Genomic DNA, 20,487 nt, shown 5'->3' with positions numbered 1-20,487 from the left:
TATTTGCGCAAATTGGAATTACGGAAATAAATTTGCTTAGGATGAAGTGGATTTTTTTCGGCTGTTTAGAAATTAGTGTATTTCGCAAAACTGTAATGGAAAAACTTTTGTTGCATGTGTTCAACAACCGGATGTTACTACTGGAGGAAATTAAGGAGACAACAGGAAGTGGTTTGAGGACAATAAATAATCCCAGAAGTCATTGCGATAAACGATAATATTGTTGTTTTGATACCATTTTCAAGTAATACAATGGTAATCAAAGATTATTAAGCTTTAAATTGTAATGAACATTTAACACTGGAACTGGAAGACATTTTAAATATCCAGAAACAACAAATAAAAAAAATTTTGAAAACAAAATTATCCCTCAAAAGAAGGGCTAATTGAGACCAAAACACCAAACTGAAGATTTTTTATCATCCAGTTTTTGGTTAAAAAAAAAAAGAGAAAAAATAAAAAAACAATAAATCATGCAAGTGGAAATTATTGATGTTTTAAATGATCAAGGATTAATTGATTATTACTTACTGCGACAGGCCTATGCAGCATGTTTTTTTAGTGACTTTTCTCATGAACAAACTTACTCAGGTGTAATTTTAATGCCGTTTAACTTAAACACCACAATTGCAAAATTGTGTTTTTCTGGCATTAGCGTTGAATGTTGACAAAGTTTTGAGCTCATTTGTAACGGAAACCCAGCTTCTCTGCCACACACTGCATCACATAAAACTAGTTAATCAACTATGCAATTACCTACTTAATATCACCAAGCCCATGTCTAATGAGGATGTCCCCCTCTTTACGACTCGTTTAGGTGTTGCTGGGTATTTACAGTCAGTTGTAAAATGTCTGGGGCTGCGTTCAGAAACAGCCGTGGAGGTCAGGCGGGATTAGTTTGGCTTGGAACTGCATGTTTGGTCATAAGGCATTATCCAGAGGTCAAAGATCACAGCGGCCTCACTTGGACGACGTTCACCTGCGAGGAATCTCCGGCCTTGGAGGTGACATCGAACTGCTGGAAGTTGTCGCTGGTGATGATGAAGACGATGGAGGAGGAGTTGAAGGTGACCCTCTTCTTGGGCCGGTCCCTGGAGTCGCAGGCGCTGGAGACGACGATGGGGCGGACGGGGCGCTCGGCGGGCGTCAGCGGCCGCTCTTTGAGGTTCTGCTGCAGCCAGGAGATCTTATGGAAGAGCCGGGAGCAGAGCAGCTGCAGGAAGTAACGCCGGAACTGGAGGAAGAGGATGAGGAAAACAGATGATGATGATGATCAGAGGTGAGTAGAGAATCCAAAAATTACACTCAAGTAAGAATAGCAATACTTCATCATAGTTTTACTCAAGTAAAAAGTTGCAAGAGATTACTCAAGTAGGGGTAAAAAAGTATTTGAGTATTTGGTAGAAAGTCTACTCGTGTACTGAGTGACTCATCAAATTATCAATCACTTCATATTTAAAAATTGCATCATCAGACGGACTAAAATATAAAGTTGAGTGGAAATGTTAGTATTCTACGGCTCAAAATGACAATAATTCATACAAGTAACAAAAAGTAATAATAATTTTCCCAAATCAATTTCTTTCAATAAAAAAATTATGAAACTTTAACAAAACTTGCAGGTGTGTTTACTGTGTTGGGTCAATGTTTGGTTGAAATATGTTTATTTTTCATTCAGTGAGCTGATAATCCAGATATTTTACTCCAATTAGATTAGTGAGATTTCATAATACAATTACTGAAGTAAAAGTAAAAAGTACAGCGTAGTAAAAATACTCCTAAAAGTAATTTTTTTCAAAAAAGTTCCAGAGGTAGATGTAACTAATTTCTGCTCAACTGATGATGCCAGTTCTCACTCATTTAGCCGTCTATAGAAAGTTTATATTTCAGAGAGCGAACTTGCATTATTTTGCAATCACAACAAAAATACAAAGTCTTTCAAGGTATTTTTGGTCTAGTTTCTTGTGTAAATATCTTAGTACACTTGAAATAAGGCAAAACTAAATTGGTATGGTAAAATCCTCTTCTTAAATACAAAATCTTTCACCAATTTTTATGTCATATTTATCTATTATATTTAATTAAGCTAATTTAATCATTTTTAATTAGTTAAAAATGTCAGTAGTTCTTAACGTGTGACAGCAAAGACAAAGAACAGTTCTCATTAACTGAAACTTGAGTCCTGCAGTAGAGAGCCGTTCAAAAGAATTGAATCGTTCTTGAACAACACATTTTCCTCTGATCACATAAATAATCCTGATGTTTTCTTTCCATCGGTATCTTCAGTTTTTCTTTTGAGTGACCCAGTTTTAAGCCATCTATCCATTATTATTTCAAGCTAGCTGCAGCTAGCTGTACGCGTCGCACTTTGAGCTGACGTCACAGTACATTAACGGTTGTTACGTGCAGTACCTTGCAAACCACTAGGGGCGCTCGCGGACCGCCAGAGGTTTGAAAGAGACTGATTTAGAGGATTACAAACCTTTCTACTCATGAACACGTAGATGAGGGGGTTGTACGCCGTGCTGGACTTGGCGAAGAAAGACGGGATGATGGCCACGGTGGGAGAGACCATGGCCTTCCTGCCGAACGCCTCCATCATGGAAACCACGGCGTACGGCGTCCAGCACACCAGGAAACAGGAAATCATCAGTAGGAACATGGCCGCCACCTTCTTCTCATAGCGCAGGATCTTTATGATCTGGACCGTCTGCAGGTCTTGGAGGGAACGCAGCTGCAGGAATGGAAAGAAAGAGAAAATTAAGACTTTAAAATCTTCAGCTGCAAATCTGAATGTTTCATTTCAGAAATATGAGGTGTTAAATTCAACTCTAGTTTGGAAATCTAATTTATTTTTGTTTGCGGACAACGGAAATCATCACTTAAATCCGGGATGTCCAAAGTGTGGTTCAGGGGCCATTTGTGGGCCTTGTACTAATTTTGTGCTGCACCCAACTACAATTCAAAAGTGACACAAATTTGGCCCGTGGATGTAGATGTAGACTTTTAATTTGCAATCACAGTAAAAAATGTTACCAACATAATTTTCTTACACAGAAACATGTAAAGTACAAGTTTTAAAAGTTAAAATATTGACGAAAGTTAAAACTGAGTTTATCCAGAGACTTTAACTGAAAAGCCGACTTTGCTGAAACCAAATCAGCTTTTATTCTTTCTTAAACTTGGCTAAATACGGCAAATGTTTGAAGAGAAAGTGACCCAAATCCCGTTCTTATAACAGAAAATAAAATCAATTTTGAGAGTAGCCTCAGAAGGAAATTTGGTAGAAAAGAAATTTGCCTAATCTCAGAAATTTTCCACAAAAAAACATGAACATTTCTGAATTCAAATGTCAAAAATTTTATTTTGAAAAATTTTCTAGAAAATGTCTGAGATTAATCACAAAATGTAAAAGTTTTTGGCAGAAAAAAAACAAATCAGCTTTTATTCTTTCTTTAACTTGGCTAACTATAGAAAATGCTTTGAAACAAGTTGACCCAAATCCCGTTCTTATTACTCAAAATAAATGTATCAAACCCCAAAGAAACTGAAAACTAGATATTTCTTTTATACAGCAAAATTAAAGAAGTAGTAAAAAAAAAAAAAACCTCAGAGTTTCTGAGCATAATCTCTGAAATTTTCTAGAAAAAAGGACATTTCTGAGCTCAAAAGATGTACGAGTACATTTTAATTTTTAAGTTTTGACATTAATTAAACTTTCTAAAAGAAACTTAAACATTTCTAAAATGCAAATGCTATTCTAGAACATTTCTGATTTTAATCAGAAAATGTTTGAGTTCTTGGGAAAAATTTACTTGTTTTAGACCTACAATAAATACCGGGCTACCTTATTTTCTTTTGGGTCAACAGTTTTGGCCAAAGTGGCAAAAAGTTTGGACACCCCTTTGAACATCTGGGCTTTTCGAACACGGTTTCAGTCTGTTTATGTCGTTTGTACCACTGTCCTGGTGGAAGGTTTCACCTCCAATGTGTTTTCTTCCATCTTTGCATCAACTATGACCAGTTTCCTTGTCGACTCCACATCATGATTCTGCCACTACCAGAATCCCAAGACCGTCATATTACTTGAAAATGGTCTCAAAGCAATATTATTGTTTATTGCAATAACTTCTGAGACTATTTTTTGTTATTAATTATTGTGACATGTGTGTTAATAAGACTGTCTTAGAAAAACAGACTGTCTTTAGTCAGAGGTTTCTTCAAATCCTCTGACCTGTAGCAGCGTTACAGACTGCTACAGGAGATCTTTGAAGAATTTTCCATGAGTTCAACATTTAAATCTTTTTTATTTCAATTTTAATTAAAAAGTGAGCTTCTGCAATCATTTAATAATCGTTTTTAGTGGTTTAATTCATAGATTTTTTAATCTTTTCCCCAGTTCCATGTTAGTGATCTGCTGCTCTCTCCAGGTCTTCAGACGCCTGATGGATTTTTCTGTGTCAGGAAAAGCAGGCCAGCTGCTCTGGAGTGAAATCTCTGCAGCGTTCAGAGTGTTTTTTGTTTTTTTTCTTCTTTGAAGATTTTTCCGGATCGCCGTGAAGTCCTCTCAGGCTTCGGCGCCGTTCTGGGAATTTTCTGCAGCTCGAATTCGGGGTCTCAGAGGAGGGAGCTGCTCACACTTCCAGCAAAATGGTGAATATTTCAGGGAGGAAACTGATTCACAAAGACATGTGGGTCACTTGAACTGAATTAAGACTGGTTTTCTTTATATTTTACCTGCAGATTTAATGTAATGAAAAAAATCTCCACAAGAGTTAGAAAGAGTCAGCATAAAGAAAATCCATAATTGAGTCCATGTTTTCAAAGGAATAACTAAACTTGAGGTTATTTCAGGTAACGTTTTCAATCTGAGCTCACTGTGGGAGATACTAAAGCAGAAGTGATGAAATGAACACAACGAAGTGGAAATGTTATCCGAGCGCAAACAATTAGAGCAGCTGACCTAGAAGACGTGACATTTAAAATCGTTAAACAAACCAGGGCGATAGGAAGTGATGTGGTATTTGTGCTTCAGGAGTCTAGAAACTGACCACAGCTTATAAGCACTAAAGGTTTGTTATTTATGTTTTTTAGCTTTACGTTTGAGTCAAACTGATCTGGAAGTGAAATGTCTGGTGATGGGTATATTTTATCTTTGGGTGAAATGGCTCTCTGCCCTGGGTGGCACGACATGAAGGGCAGCAAAAGGCAGAAAATATCACCCCAATTTGATTTTTCTGTTGCTTATTTTAAGTGGGACCTATTATGCTTCCTTGAACAGGTTAGGATAATTCAATGGCCTAAACAAAACATGTTCATTATATTTTTTTCCACAAAATCATTCTTAGATACTAAGATTTTCGTCAGAGTAAGCCGTTTAAGGGTCTCTTGTCACTTTAAATCCTAGAAAGCTGCTGCCGGCCACGAGCCCCCAAATCAACGTTTACACTCGCACCTGAAAATGGCTGCAAATAGATGCGCAGCTGTACAACCATACATCTTTGAAAAGCAGAAGTGGAGCCTACTGTAAACCAACAAGAATGCAGTAAGTGGTTTCTGGATTTTAAGTCAACAACAAAACACTTGTCTTTTAACGACAGCCATTGTACAGCGCAAACAGAGGTAAAACCAGCTGACCAAACATGCTGGAGTTCCGTTTGGGTTGCTAGGTAACAGACGGAACTCTGCTGGGATTGCTAGGTAACGGACGGAACTCTGCTAGGGTTGCTAGGTAACAATGAGGTGCCTGCTGATTTGTGACTTGGCGATCTGGAGGTTTTTGAAACGGCTCATTTTCCAGACGTGTATTTTTTTTAAATGCTTGGTTTGTTTTTAGAAGTAGTTGAGACCCAAATGGAAGTACAAAAACAAGAAAAAATAAAATTTTGCATAATTGGCACTCCCCTGTGGTGTGCCCAGTGGAAATGTTGTGATTACTTATTGCTGTGATTAATTAAATAGCTATTTCAGTATTTTTTTAAGGGAGTTTGAACCACATTTATAAATCAAAACTTACATATTTAGACTGTTCAGACCACATCTGAATTACTCTATGCCAAACAGAGATTCTGTCAAATAATTTATGAACCTTTAATGTATTTGTGAAAACACAAATAGAGGACAATTTCAAAGCTTTCTTGTACTGCTTTAGATTAAAGCAAGCATGCAAAGCGCAAAACATATACTTGTTATATACATGTTTTATGTTTATTTTAATATCAATTTATAATTTTAGTTACATAATAATAAGCTATTTTTACAGAAGAGTTCTTGTTACCAAGGTAAATTTTCTCCCTGCTTTTAGTGATTCTTGTTTGGTTTTGAAAGAGCAGACTTTGCTGTATAATTGTACTTATATAAAGATGAATGATGAGTTTATTTTATGTGTTCATTTTCTTTTTATGTAATTACTTTGTTTGGTCAAAGCTTCATTCTGGTTCCTTCCTGCCATTTTGCAACTGTTCATTCACATTATTTCCCTCCTGTTACATTTTAAAGCTTCACACCTGCTTTTTGTCTGGATGTAATTTGGATAATTTTAATTTTTTGCCTGTTTGGGATTCTTTTCTTTCTGCTTCTGCTCACTGTGAGCTTAATGACCATTTCAGTTTGGATCTCTCCTGCTGTCTGCTCTGCCAGTTCGGTCCGTTATTGTTGTTACAGTGGCAGGAGGAAACCTGTGCTTTAATGCAAAACTGCATCCAGCATTGCTATAATGATGAAATCCTTATCACAACGTTTAAACTGGCAGTGAGCAATGATTAACTTCATCAATTAATCAAATTTTTTGGTTTTTGAAGATTGAATTTTTTGAAAAATTTAGATATTTTTCAAAAACCCTGTTTCTAAAATTTAATTAAAAACTAATTTATTTCCGTTTCTATATTAATGAGGATGTAACTATTTCAAGTATTTAATGGTCTTTGCTACTCAGAATTATAGATTTATTTATTTATTTTGGCTAACTTTAGGCTTTTTATTTTTTTAGTGTGGTTTAAGTGCTAGAATGAGTATTGAGGAACCAGACGTTATTGTCAATTTGTTGGGATTAGAGCATAAAACCAGAAAAGCTCTGAAATGTCAGCTTTAGAGAACCAACGGTGGATCTGCCATTTCAAAATTAGGAATTTAATATGGTTGAAATGTCACCTGCAGGGAGAATTTATTCCAGCAGAGCAGAAGGTGTGCGTTCTTGTAAAACAATAAAAACATCGTCCGCAGCCTTACCATTCTCACTGTGTAAAGGATGTTGCCATAGCAGTAGACCATGATGCCAACGGGCACGAAGAAACACGCAAAGAGGAAGAAGAGGATGAAGGAGGCGTCGTTCGGGTCTTTGGACGCCCAGTCCAGGGAGCAGCCCAGCTGGTGGATCTCTAACGTGTAGCGGTTCCAGCCCAGCAGAGGCGCCCCCGTCCAGGCCAGCGAGTACAGCCAGATGTGGGCGATGGCCCGCCATGCCCAGGGAAAGTCCACCACCTGGGCGTGCACCACCCGGATGTAGCGCTCATAAGCCAGAGCCGCCAGAGTCATGATGGAGACGATGCCTGGGAGGAGAAAGAGCGGCGACTCAGCGTCTCTTTGGTCAGACTTTCATCACAGTCGTCATCAAACTCAAGGTCCGGGGGCCAAATCTGGTTTTAACAACACAGTCTGGCACAACCGGCCCTTTAAGAGGATTCATGATTTTGATTTGGCCCAAAATAAAAATGACTTTGACACTTCTGGTGTAAACCGAATACCGAGCAGTCATTTCAGGGCGACTCTTAAAGCTTTTTTAAAGGGGCAGCATGATGTAAAATCTACTTTTTCATTCTCTCATCAGAAACATACCTGGAGTGTTGCTTTGATTTTTTTCATGAACGTTTGATTAATCTTTTCATCTCCATAGAAACCACTCAGCTGTCCAAAACGGCCGGGTGGACGAAGCCCCGCCTTGGGGTGCAGCTCCACCTCTGAGCTGCAGTTTCCAAGCTCATGAGCTTCTGCAACTTTTCCACTCAGCTCCTTCAGACTAGCCAGCAGCGATTAGCAAACACCTGGTAGAACTGTGCATCTGCTGAGTTCATTATAGGAGCTACTTCTCAAAAAACTCTGATAAAAAACGTTGTTAAAGGGTTAACAGAGGAGCCATTTTGTGATTACTTCCAGAAGGTTGCGTTTTAAAGAGACAGAAGCCCAATTTCAAGGTGTTAAATATCGAAGTCAAATTTCTTTTAAGTCGTATTTGATCTATATAGCATTTTTATAACAACTGAAGTTAACAATTACCTGATTGTGTGACAAAAGGAGTCTATGTGGGTCTTAATGCTGTCAGTCAACCTCCTGTACTCACTGCTCAATGTGCTAATGGCAGAGAAACAACTTACTGTTAAAGGTAAAACTGTTTGTCTGCCGTTATCTGTGGTAATGCTAACTAGCATTAGCATTCACCACAGGCTGAGCTAGCTGAAGCGTAGCATAGAGCAACAGTTAGCGGAGGGCTTGTTTCTGTCAGTGCAGCAGATTTGATTGTCATCAGATTGTTCCAACTTTTAAAAGAAGCACATCTGCAAGCCGTGGGGCAACTTTAAAATAGGGCTGCAACTAACGATTATTTCAGTAATCGATCAATCGTATATACTGATGATTAATTGGATAAAAGAATTGGTCAATTCTGCAGATTTTGCTTTTCAGCATTTTTTGTAGAATATTAGAAAGTTGCAAATAAAAAATAATTTTTAAATAAGAAAATAAACATTTCGTTGTCTAAAATACGACAACATTGCTTTAGTTAACGCTTGATTAAAGCTTCTAGGATGTGGCAAGTTCAGCCCTTTCTGCTTAATTCAACATCAATAGCGTGTAGAGCTAATCTTTTGATTCATATTTTGGCTGAAACTATTAATAACTGGGTAGCAAAAGGTGATTTTTTTAACAGAAACTGAACGAGATGAAGCTAAAACTTCATCTTAAATGAAAAATGTGTAAATTTTTTGTACAGTTTTGACATAATCGTCAACTAATTGACGATTATGGAATGATTAATCGTGACTATTCACAATTAATGGTTTCAGCCCTAATTGAAAATAGATTTTCATCTTGTAGATAGTCGTTTATCTGTTAGTGTTTCAAAACTGACTGAAAAACTCTTGGATTATTTTTATCTTTGTGCTTTTTAACTAAAATATCTCAGTTTTAGTAAAAATCTACTGGATGCCAATACACTTAACAAATGAAACCCGTTACACACAGAGTGATACAATCCGAGCATCATTGACGGTTATTTCACTAATCGATTAATCATGATTAATCACTTCAGTCCTACTGTAAAGCATACAAGTTCCTTTTTTTTTTATAAAAACATCATTCAACACCTTTAAGTCAAGAAAAACTATAGATTACAAGACAAGGAATTCAGAAAAACATCCAGAAATAAATAAATCAGATTTCTCAGAGCTTTTGTAGTTTTACAAACGTAGTTTTTTAAGATGTAGCATCACTACCTCATCTTTTCTTGGAGCTCTTAAATCGGTGTGACCTTGGATCGTAACACAAAAGAATAGATGATTATCAGCTAATTTATGAGTGAACACTCATTCATTTAGCTTAAACTTTCATTATCTTCCAGGTTTGCTTCATTTTGTGAATGTAGGCCAGAGCAGGTTGCCATATCCTGCTGGTGAAATAAGATGTACAGTACGAGAATCGACGTGACCATCAACTTTGCATCTTTTTGATCTGCAATGTCTCCTGTGACATGTTTGAAATGCAAACATGAAAGATAAAAACACCAAAAAACAAACACGTCGCTGCAGTACTGCGCGCTGACAGAGGCAGGCAGACGTGTTCCTCACATCCTGCAGGCTCACAATGCAATGTCAGCTAAAGGACGGCAGGATGACAGGAGTGGAGGGCAACTGTCCAGCACTCCCAAAATGAAAAAGCAACAAAAAACACAAAAAAAAGGCTAGAAGGGTTTTTCTAATGAGCTCGTTATCACTCAGCCTTCCTCTGGGGCTGGAGGTCGAATGGTGGTGGGAGCCAAAAAGTGCCTGTTCACACTTCATTATTAAATACAGCTCTGCTTATGGTAATGGGTGGGAATGTGTGTCATCCCAACGAGATGTCAGATGTACAAAAAAGGCAACTCTTCCTGATAAGGTAACATTTAGGTTGCTGGATGCTCAGTTCTAATCAAAAAAGCTTTCAGGGTCTTTTATTGAGCCTTTTTATACATTATTAGACATTAAAAAGTATAAATAAATAAATCAATACATTTTTATTAAGACAGTAAGCATTACATCTGCACGATGCAATGACCTCTATAGTACAAATAAACAATTCAACTCCTTTTTGTTAAATAAAACAACTAACATGATGCTATGCTCAGTTTTAATTAAAAAGCATTCACAGCCTCTTTTATGTAGAAATACATTACAAATGCTAACAAACAATTCAATGTCTTCTTGTTAAATAAGGTTACATCTGCATGACACAGTGATCCCTATAGTGATAATAAAATGTTTTAATTTAAAAACTGCTTTACAGACCTTTTTATAGAATATTAGAAATCCATAAAAAAATGCAAACAAATAAATTCTTTTGTATATAAGACGATATCTTGTAATACATTTTAGTAAATTAACTTTAATATATTATGCATTTCGTACTATTTTGGATGGTTGTGGATGTGTGTATATCTAGTGGTTGACTCTTAAATAAAGTATCTATCGATTAGGAGTATAATCAATATCTGGTCGATGGTTTATAAGGTATTAATTGTGTTTTAATGAGATTTTTAAGCAAAAATAAATGAAAAATAAAAATGATAAAAACCTCTTTTTAGAAAACATTTCTTCACAGATATTTTCTCACCGAACAGGCTGTTGCTGAATCCGTCCCAGACGCAGGTCGCCTGGCTCCAGATCCACCTGCCTTTGACGCACGACGCAAACGTGAAGTTTATCCCGATGACCGACACCAGAAAATCACTCAAACTTATGTTGACCAGCAGCAGATTGGTGGGCGTGCGGAGCCTCTTGAACCTGCAGTAGAGCAAAATCACCGCCACGTTGTTGCAGAACCCGAACACTCCGATGGTTCCGATGGCGACCGCCAGAAGTTTGTAGGTTCCAGCCGCGAACAGGTATCTGTCCGCGCTTCTCTCGGTCTCGTTGGCCGGATTCATCGCGGGGACGCAAACTTGGTTTCCAGCATTGTGAGGCGCACGAGAGGCAAGTGGCAAGGTGCGCTCGCTGAGCAGCCGCGCGCGCGCCGCGCATTCAAACGGACAAGCAGCGCGAGCGCTCTTGAATGAAACTGGGTCAATGTGACGAAGTCAAGGTGGACCAGGCGGGAGTGTTTCCTTTCCGCGATACCTTTCAAATTAAAGCGCAGCGTTTGACCCACATGCTGTGTGACGTCACAAAGGTGTTACAGTGTCGACAGTTTAACTTAAATGTTTCAAATCTTCCTGCAAAGATGCAGAAATCAATGTTTGTGAGGTTACACAATAAAAAGTTAACTGTAATATTTTTGGTTTTTTTAGCCCGTTATAAAGGGAAAAAACTGTTGGTGTTCATTTTTCAAAGTTATCATGTTATTCATACATTTACAAATGTTTAATTCACAAACTAAATATTTAGCTTTCAAATTAAATATTTAATTAGAAAGCTAAATATTTAGTTACCAAACTAAATATTCAGCTTTCAAATCAAATATTTAGTTAGTAAGCAAATTATTTAGTTAGCTTACAAACTAAATATTTAGCTTTCAAATTAAATATTTAGTCAATAATCTAAATATTTAGTTTGTAAACTAAGTTTTTAGCTTTTAAATTCATCTTTAGTTCTTAAATAAATATTTAGTTTAGTCACTAAATATTTAGATTCTTCATTAATGATTAATTTGAAGGCTAAATATTTAGTTTACAAGCTAAATATTTCGCTTTCAAATTATATATTTAGTTAGGAAATTAAACATATAGTTAGGAAATCATATATTTAGCTTTCTAGTTTCCTAACTAGCTAAATATTTAGCTTTCAAACTAAATATTTAGTTTATGAACAAAATATTTATTTTGCAAACTAAATTTTAAATTCTAAACTAAATATTTCAGAGAAAACTAGAGAACATCTGAAGAGAGTTTTTTTTATTACAGAAATTATATAAACCATTTAAGAGATGAAGAGCGGCAGCATCATGCTGGAGTGACTCTGTTACCTTCTGATTTGTTTGTTTTGTACCTTTTTTCATATTTGTTTTGGTCGGAGCGTTGTTCCCTCTGGTTTTGGATGCTGTGCACCAGGGAAAAGTTTTGCTCCTACTTTTTAACTTTCGGATAATTGTTAGGTTGTGTAACCATGGCAACAACTTATTATAGCTTTTTTTTTTTTTTTTTTTACAACAGGGCAGCTGACTAGTACGTCTAACTACAAACCCTAAATCCCAGAGGAGCGTGAAAGCCGGTTTCATGGATCATCGGGTCCCAGAATCCGTTTCTCTGCTCATCTTTCTAACCACTGGACCAGGAAGTGGCCTAGAAAGGAGCAGCAAAAGCAAATGAGGTGGATTAGCATTGTGTGATGATGGTGTCATTCAGGACATGTTGCTGGGAGATATTTCCTCTCCTACCTGGAAATGGAACCGTTAGCATGTCAGGACAGTCATGTGACTGTCGTGGAGTAACAGTCTTCAGTCAGAGGCGTCTTCTGAGTCGTTGTAAGACTGACTGCTACCAGAGATCCATCACAGTCCACAGATTTTTGGATGAACAAAGTATTTCTGATTTGATTTGATTTGCAAACAGACAAATCAAATCAGTGGACAAGATTTAACTGGTTGTGTCAGTTTCATGAATCTCTCGATGTATTTTATTAGTTAGCATAAAATGCTGTTTACACCTCAGTATTTATTATTTTTACTTTAAATTCAGGCAGCATCGGTCATCTTCCGTTTCTGACTTGAAACCGTGAAACTGATGACAACTCGAGCGTCTTCATTTTCCAGGCCGTAGCTCCATTTTCTACTTTTGTTCCCAATAAAGACGTAATCACAGCCCACATTATGGGCTTTAAGCGTTTAATTACATGTACCACTTTAACTGCAGGACCGTCTGGGACATTTCAGATCCAATTAAAAGTTAATTCATTAACATTCAGCGCATTTCACAGATGTTTGGACTTGTGTTTTACAGCCAGTCCAGGTGCAATGTGTGTTTTTTTCATACTCATCATCTCCTTGGAGCTTCTTCTCCTTACATGGAAGAGTTTAGCCGTGGAGTTTAATTACCGTAATTAACTTATGGAAGAATAATGGGGGACTCAGAGCTGGAAGAGGCTGTTGAAACTGTGTCTCTGTGATGACATTAGTTACTTTACTGTAAAAATATTTCAAGTATGGATACAAGCATAAAAATATGCATTCTCACCCCTCATGTTGTTTGTCATTTTTTCCATTAGTCACTTGAATTTCAAAATGGACGCCCAACTTCAGCCTTTTAAACCAATAAAATGTTTCCTATTTTTATGACTTGTATAAACTTTTGATCCCGTTAAAAACACGGTTCTACATGGTTCAAAGTACGTAGACTATGATTTGACTCCAAACATGTTAATCTAAATGGTGACTTTAGTGCGAAAATTTATTTTTCATGAAGTATATTGTGGCCATGTTGGAAAACCAAATAATTATCAGTAAATATGATTTCTATGGATCCAATTATGTGATATTTGACACCAAACGTAATTATCTGTAAAATACTTACAACTAATGGTGACGTTCAGGAAATGTTACAGTGAACTACAATAAATATTGGCAGTTTTAGTGCAAAACAACATTTTCCTTGATGACAATGGCGGCCATCTTGAATTTTTCAAAGAAGAATGCCTCTGAGATCATCTGTCTGTGTGAAAGATTTTGCTGAAATATTGCATTTTCTGATATTCTACATGTGCTGACAACAACTTAACCCTCCTGATTTTCTGACATTTCCCCGTTCGTCCGTCGCCTCATGTTGTTCAGAGAGAAACGTGTCACAGCGACATTGTTGGTGTGTGACCCCATTTCTCTGTGCCTACAGGTGGGTTAGAAATAGCAAATCTTCCTCACGCACACACACACCCACTCACACACACACACACACAGAGGCAGCAGATAAAAGAGCGGGTGGGAAATGTTTTAATTATGCTGCTCTGACTCGCTCTGGCGCGGCTCATTCTCCGTTGAAGGCTTTTCGCTGACGGTTCAGACGAGGCGCCGCACGGATTTACGTTCTGCTGACGCGTCGTTTTCCACCAAGGGCGCTCAGAACGATTCGCCGCCGCCGCACTACGCTGCTCTGACACGGACCGGGCTTTAACTGAGCCACTGCAGCACAGAGAGGAGCTGACAGGAGACCAGCAGTTAGAGCAGGCATCCAACGTTCATCCAACCAACCAAAGAAACATCCAACCAAACATCCAACTAACCAAACATCCAAACAAACATCCAAAGAAACATCCAACTAACCAACCATCCAACCAAACATCCAAAGAAACATCCAACTAACCAACCATCCAACCGTTCATCCAACCAACCAAAAAAACATCCAACCAACCATCCAACTAACCAAAGATCCAAACAAACATCCAACCAACCATTCTTCCAACCATATATTCCACCAACCAACTAGCCATCCGTTCGTCCGTCCGTCTTTTAATAAATTTTATTCTCTCTTTTCCGTCCATCCTCTTTCTCTGCGTCACATTCTGATTATCTTTAGATATTTCTCCTGTGGTAGTTGGAACAAAGTTTTCCATATAATATGAAAAAAGCAAAGAGATTACTGGTGTTAAAAACAAACATTTTCTTTTTTAACTAGTCCATCTGATCGACAGATTTCTCTCTGAGCTTTTCTTCTTCAGCTCAGTTTTCAAATGGTTGCTTTTTCTGAGACTCTGAGTTTTAAATGTTGGTCACTTGTTGTTTCCTGTTATTTCTAATCAAATGTCACTTCCTGGTATCGTACAGCCCTTCAGCATGCATGCAAATAACCCACCGCTGCTGCACCCCACTCCCCTTGAGATGCAATTATTGTTATATTAAAGTCACTGTACTGGGAGTTGCCCGTGTAATGAATATTTAAGTAGCTTTTCACTGTCACAAACCTCCGCACCGCCGCCATGACAGCCCTCTAATAAGCCAGCCCTGCCATCAGACATCTAATTATCATCACTGATATGTGTTTCCTGGTTCTCTGCTGAGGATTCGCAGTTAAACACCATCCTGTCTCTTTGTAAGATGAATGGTGTGGGGCTCCAAACAGGCTGTGAAATTAAAGCTCACTTAGTTAAACACATAGTGTCACAGCTGCAGGCAAAATAAGATGGACTAGATGGCTTTTAAATTTTAATTGGAAGGCAATTTAAGTCAAAAGCGTTTGTGGCAGAGTGAATATAAACAAGCAGTTAAAGATGTGAGTGAGGGAGTCTGAGACCAACAGAGTGATTTAGATTATTTTGTTTTTACAAATGAAGTAAAACAAATGTTATCACATTTAGATGCTTTTGTATCTTAACTAATTTCTCAGTACAGAAAACATGCAGTAGGTCATAAAACAAATTTTCTTTTAACAGAATATTATGCTAACAACATTAATATTAACAAAAAAAATTTATTCTCGATTATTTTCATCTAGCAAACTGAAAACATAAGACATCCTGTTTTAACAGTTACTCAAGGATCAACAGCAACATTTAGAGGACAAAACGCTACTTGTCTCGACAGCATCAAGAGTTTACATAGAAGCGCGCAAAACACCGCTTTTATTTTGATAGTCCACTTCCGCTTATCAGCAATCTAATTTGGATAGTAACTAAATATTTAGCTTCTACCTATTGTTTAGCGAGCAAAATATATGGCTAGCAACCTACATTTAGCTTGTTGCTAACTAGATATGTAGCTTACTAGCTACATATTAGCAAGGTAACTATTTAGTTTTAAAATTATTTCATTTGGAAACTAAATATATAATTTGTAGCTAAATATTTAGATTATAAACCAGATTTATAGTTTGCAAATAAAATATTTAGCTTCCTAACTAAATATTTAATTTTCAAGCTAAATATTTTGTTTGTAAACTAAATATTTAGCTTGTGAATTAAATATTCACAAGCTATATATATTAATATATATTAAATATTTTGTTAGAAACTGCGATGTTTATAAATGTAGGAATAACATGATGAAACTATGACTTTGAAAAATGAACACCCAAATTATTTCTTTTAATTTTTTTATTGTGTAACTTTTCTACCAGCTACTAAATAACGGGGTGTCCTTAGTTTTTCACTGACAACATCTCCCTTTTTGTGGTACCCGTATTAAATGTGCTGCTAACACATTAGAAACGTGGATTTATTCATTCTCACGATAAAAAGTGAAATGTTTCTCATTTTCCAAGGCTGAAGTGAATCAGTAACAACAACATGCAGGCGGACAACTGCTGACATTCCAGGTCCATCTTTAAATCATCCGTGTAATGATTCAGTTACGTTACTTTTGTTTACGTCAGCCCAGAGCAAACCAGCGACCCCGTTTCTCCGTGGCTCGGCAGACAGGACATTGTGCAGGCATGTGAAAAACATTTCATTTGGCTATCATTTTATAACCCTCAGCCAAGCATTTTCAAGCAGCGGGTCATCCATTCTGTTCAGGCAACCTGGGATATGTGAAACAAAAGAAAACGAACCACAGAGATTTCCTCAAGTAAAAATAGGCTGGAAGGAGAAACATTCCTTTGCAGTGAAATGTGAGCTGTGTGAGTGGGACTTTAAACATGACTGGTTATATCAGAATACATTCACATTTATTTATTTCTGAATGCAGAAAAGGTTTAAAGAAAAAAAAACCTCTGTTGGCACTTAAAATGTCATTTTTAAGACAAAAACTCAGCATAATGAGGATCTTTACAATGGAAACAGGAGTGTGTGTGTGTGTGTGTGTGCGTGCGTGGGTGTGTGTGTGTGTGTGTGGGTGGGCGCGAGTGTGCGCTCGCACGTGTGTGTGTGCGTGTTTGTGTGCTTATTTCACTTTGTAAAATCTAACCAAAGTATTTTTCATCTAGTTCTATTAGTTCACTTGAAATAAAACAAAACTAACTAACAAGTAACTTTACAGATATGATCTTGTTTTAAGTGTTAAATCCTTATTATTGATTTTTACAAATTTTATTCGATTGGCTTATTATTTCACTTATAAGAAGGCAAAACGTATTTTAAGTGAAATAATCTGCCAATGGAACAGGAACTTCTTTCTCAGTTTTAAGGAATAATTTACTTAAAACAAGCTCCTATATCTTACTAACAGGTTACTTTCATGCTAATTTTGTTTTATTTTAAGTGATCTAATAGAACTAGACCCCAAATACTTCCAAATTCATTTTACTCTCTTAAAGATGAATTTCTACATTTCTAAAAAGATTAAACAGTCGTGAAATAAGTTTATTTTTCTTCCAGGTCCATCTTTAAATCATCCGTGTAATGATTCTGGCCCTCGTAAACAGCAAACATGTGAACTGATTTCCCAGTGAGAGCTTAGCGTAAAAGCCTCTTGAATTACATTTGGACCACATTCATGGCCGTCACAACCGGCGGCTGCTCCGTTCTCCAAATGACAAAAACAAACATTGTGCCAGCTCCTCTAAATGGCTGCCTGCCACATCGGCGCCACTCTGCATGGGATTAACAGAGCAGATGATGTAAACTTTGGAAGTGGATGAAGCTGAAACATACAGATTTATACATAAATTTCCCCCATTTTATTGCAGCTAATATTTTTTTAATCCCTTTTTAATTGAGAGCAGAATGTAAATTTGTTCTGCGTTTGTTGTGGAAACATTTGATCCTGATTCTAGCTGTGATGAGACTGTCACTCCTCTTCACTGTCACTGCAGAGTGTCTTTGAGAATTAGCCGAAGGAGCTCAGCTGTCAGTCTGAATTAAAACTTTCCCAGTGCCTGATCTGTGCTGCATCTGTCGTTGACGTGTGAAAGTTGCAGCCAAGGTTATTCCAGATGTGAGCAAAAGATTCAGCAAGTTGCTGTGTCTGCTGGAGAAGTTTTCTCCATCCATCCATGCAGAGCTCAAAGTGACTCAAATCCCTTTTTTTGCCGTAATGCCTGAGTTGGGTCGAAACTAGTTACATTTACTTGAGTAACCCTTTTGAAAAAATTTACTTTAACGAGTATTTTTACTCCGCTGTACTTTTTACTTGAGTAATTTTATTTTTAAGTATCTCTACACAGTAAAATTTCCAGATTAAAATGTACTCAATTTGAAAAAAATTTTACTCTAAAAAAGACAACATTTGGTCCCAGTCTAAATAGAGTAAAATTTACTCTCATGGAAGAGTTGAAATTACAGATTAAAATCAACACCATTTAGTGCAAAAATTTTAATCAATGCCAAGAGAATTTACTCCAAGTTGTTTAAAAGAAAAAGTACTCTACCGTATTTTAACTCCAAGTGGAATATAATTTACTCTAAAGAGAATTGCACTCTATTCTAAGTAGAGAAAAATTTTAGTCTAACTAAAAATAAATTTTACACAAAATAGAATAACATTTTATTCCATATAGTGTAAAATTGTGCTCTTAATAGTATAAAATTTTACTCCTAATTTAATTTAATTTAATTCCATATTGTGCAGTTAAACATTTAATTAAATTCTAAAACAGTGCCAAATTTAACTTTATTTCACTCACTAAGCAATTGTTTTATAGCTATAATACACAGCTGAGTTTGTAAGAGTACAATGCAAAGACCAGAAATCAGTATTTGAACAGCCATTTTTATTGTTCACAGGAAACAGTATGGAACAATATAAACATTTGCATCTTCATGACTGTATGACACGACACCTGTAAATCAAAAGCTCTGTAACAGTAAAGCTCTTCTACATAAATAACATGAGGTCCGTCTCTTGTATACAAAACTTGAAAAGCACTGAAATGCTCATTCAGACACACTGTTTGCAGAGCAAATGTAACAAACAGTAACCTCTCATCTTTCACAACAACATTGTAGATCTTATGGAAAACTGGCATTTCACAAAAAACTTCTTTACAAACAACTAAATCTGCACGATACATATTTCCATGATGTTTGGCCCATTTTACATTTAATACCTTGGTGTTGATTGGTAACTGAATCATAGCAAAACAACTATTTAACGCAGCATCCGAGCCCTCAACTCTGCAACCCTAGGATTCACTTTGGTTGTCTCAACATCTATCTCATAACTGGCGGTCTGCAGAAAGTTGTACACATTGACCAGATTATGATCATATGAAGTGCCGAACACAAAGTGAGCTTTAAAAAGCTCATCAAAACAGGCAAGAGAACCTTGTGATTTACAAGGTATGGCATGTTTGTCAATCACAATGAAGTACTTGTGAATCACGCTCCTCTGAGTCCCTACTGCAAGCAGGTATGGTTGACGGCTTTCTGCGATGCCATCAAGGTGCTCCTGGATGCTGGTTCCTGTCTGTGGTAAAAACAGAATAAAACATGATTAGTCTTGGGTTTCAAAGAAGAGAGGGTTCTAATAGATAAGGCAAATTACTTTTCAGCATCTTTTAAATGTCACTTGAAATTAAATTTAAGACCAACTTCACAAGAAATACAAATAAATAAATATATATATATAAAAAGGGAAAAATAGAGAATTTTGATCAACATAAATGTTCCCTTTACTGTAACCTTACCTTGACAAACTTCACAAGATGTTCACTGGCTTGTCTGGCTGAGAGTTTTCCTGGTCTCTTGCGCCCAAGAGGTGACGGTGGCAGGAGGTGCACTAGGATCAAAATGGATGACATGTCAATGTCCCATCCTAGAAGAAAAAGTAAAATAAACATAAGTTACCAAAACTTCTTATTTGCAACGATGTTAATACTTCCAGAGTAAGCTTACCAAACACTGAGGGCAGGAGGAGGTGCAATTATATTGAACCAATTCATATAAAATTCTGTTACAGTAAACACTTTCTTTATAAGTCATTGCAACTTACCATTTTCCTCTTCTGTTGTGCCTTCAGCATTGTCAAGAAGGTTCTTAAGGTCATCAGACTGTGTGAGACCACGACTTTGTTTGAGGACTTTCTGCTTGTAGACAGTGGGCCACTTCTCCAGGAACTTTGCAGAGATGGCTTCCCCAAACATCAATGTAAAATCTTGCTCAACCTAGATGAAGTGAAGGTTTTAAAAATCATTTTGTTAAACTTTCTCACATCCATCTTAGGATTTAATAAATAAAGCTTGGGAACTTATTGTGCAGTTTGGTTGCAGGATTTACTTGAATTTAGCCAATTACCACAACTAAAACGGGAAAAAAAAACATATCAGCTCCATACAACTCGATATAAACGGGGTTTATGGACAAAATAGTAAATCAAAAATGTTTTACTGACAACTTACACAGTTTGCATACAAAGCACAACTTTAATTCTTTTTTTTTTTTTTAATCG

At 36.8% G+C, this 20,487-nt stretch overlaps 1 protein-coding gene across 1 annotated transcript; it reads right to left on the bottom strand.

The window, feature by feature from the left end:
- Positions 1-483: 483 nt before the first annotated feature.
- LOC116712711 (opsin-3-like) lies at positions 484-11,170 on the bottom strand. Its single transcript, XM_032552534.1, has 4 exons — positions 10,858-11,170; positions 7,228-7,547; positions 2,483-2,734; positions 484-1,234 (listed from the first exon to the last, which is right to left on the bottom strand). The coding sequence occupies exons 1-4, from the start codon at positions 11,168-11,170 to the stop codon at positions 950-952; spliced, it is 1,170 nt and encodes a 389-aa protein (XP_032408425.1). The 3' UTR covers positions 484-949.
- Between the last annotated feature and the right edge of the window lie 9,317 nt (positions 11,171-20,487).

This window comes from Xiphophorus hellerii, chromosome 22 (genome assembly GCF_003331165.1).
Source record: "Xiphophorus hellerii strain 12219 chromosome 22, Xiphophorus_hellerii-4.1, whole genome shotgun sequence".
Taxonomy (NCBI): domain Eukaryota; kingdom Metazoa; phylum Chordata; class Actinopteri; order Cyprinodontiformes; family Poeciliidae; genus Xiphophorus; species Xiphophorus hellerii.
This window is presented reverse-complemented; position numbering and strand designations above follow the sequence as displayed.

Excerpts from the sequence above, each read along its gene's own strand:
- LOC116712711 (XM_032552534.1), bottom strand. The coding sequence starts at position 11,170 with ATGAATCCGGCCAACGAGACCGAGAGAAGCGCGGACAGATACCTGTTC. Across the intron at positions 7,548-10,857 it reads ATTCAGCAACAGCCTGTTCG|GCATCGTCTCCATCATGACT; the intron begins GTGAGAAAATAT and ends TTCTCCTCCCAG. Across the intron at positions 1,235-2,482 it reads ACGTGTTCATGAGTAGAAAG|TTCCGGCGTTACTTCCTGCA; the intron begins GTTTGTAATCCT and ends CTCTTCCTCCAG.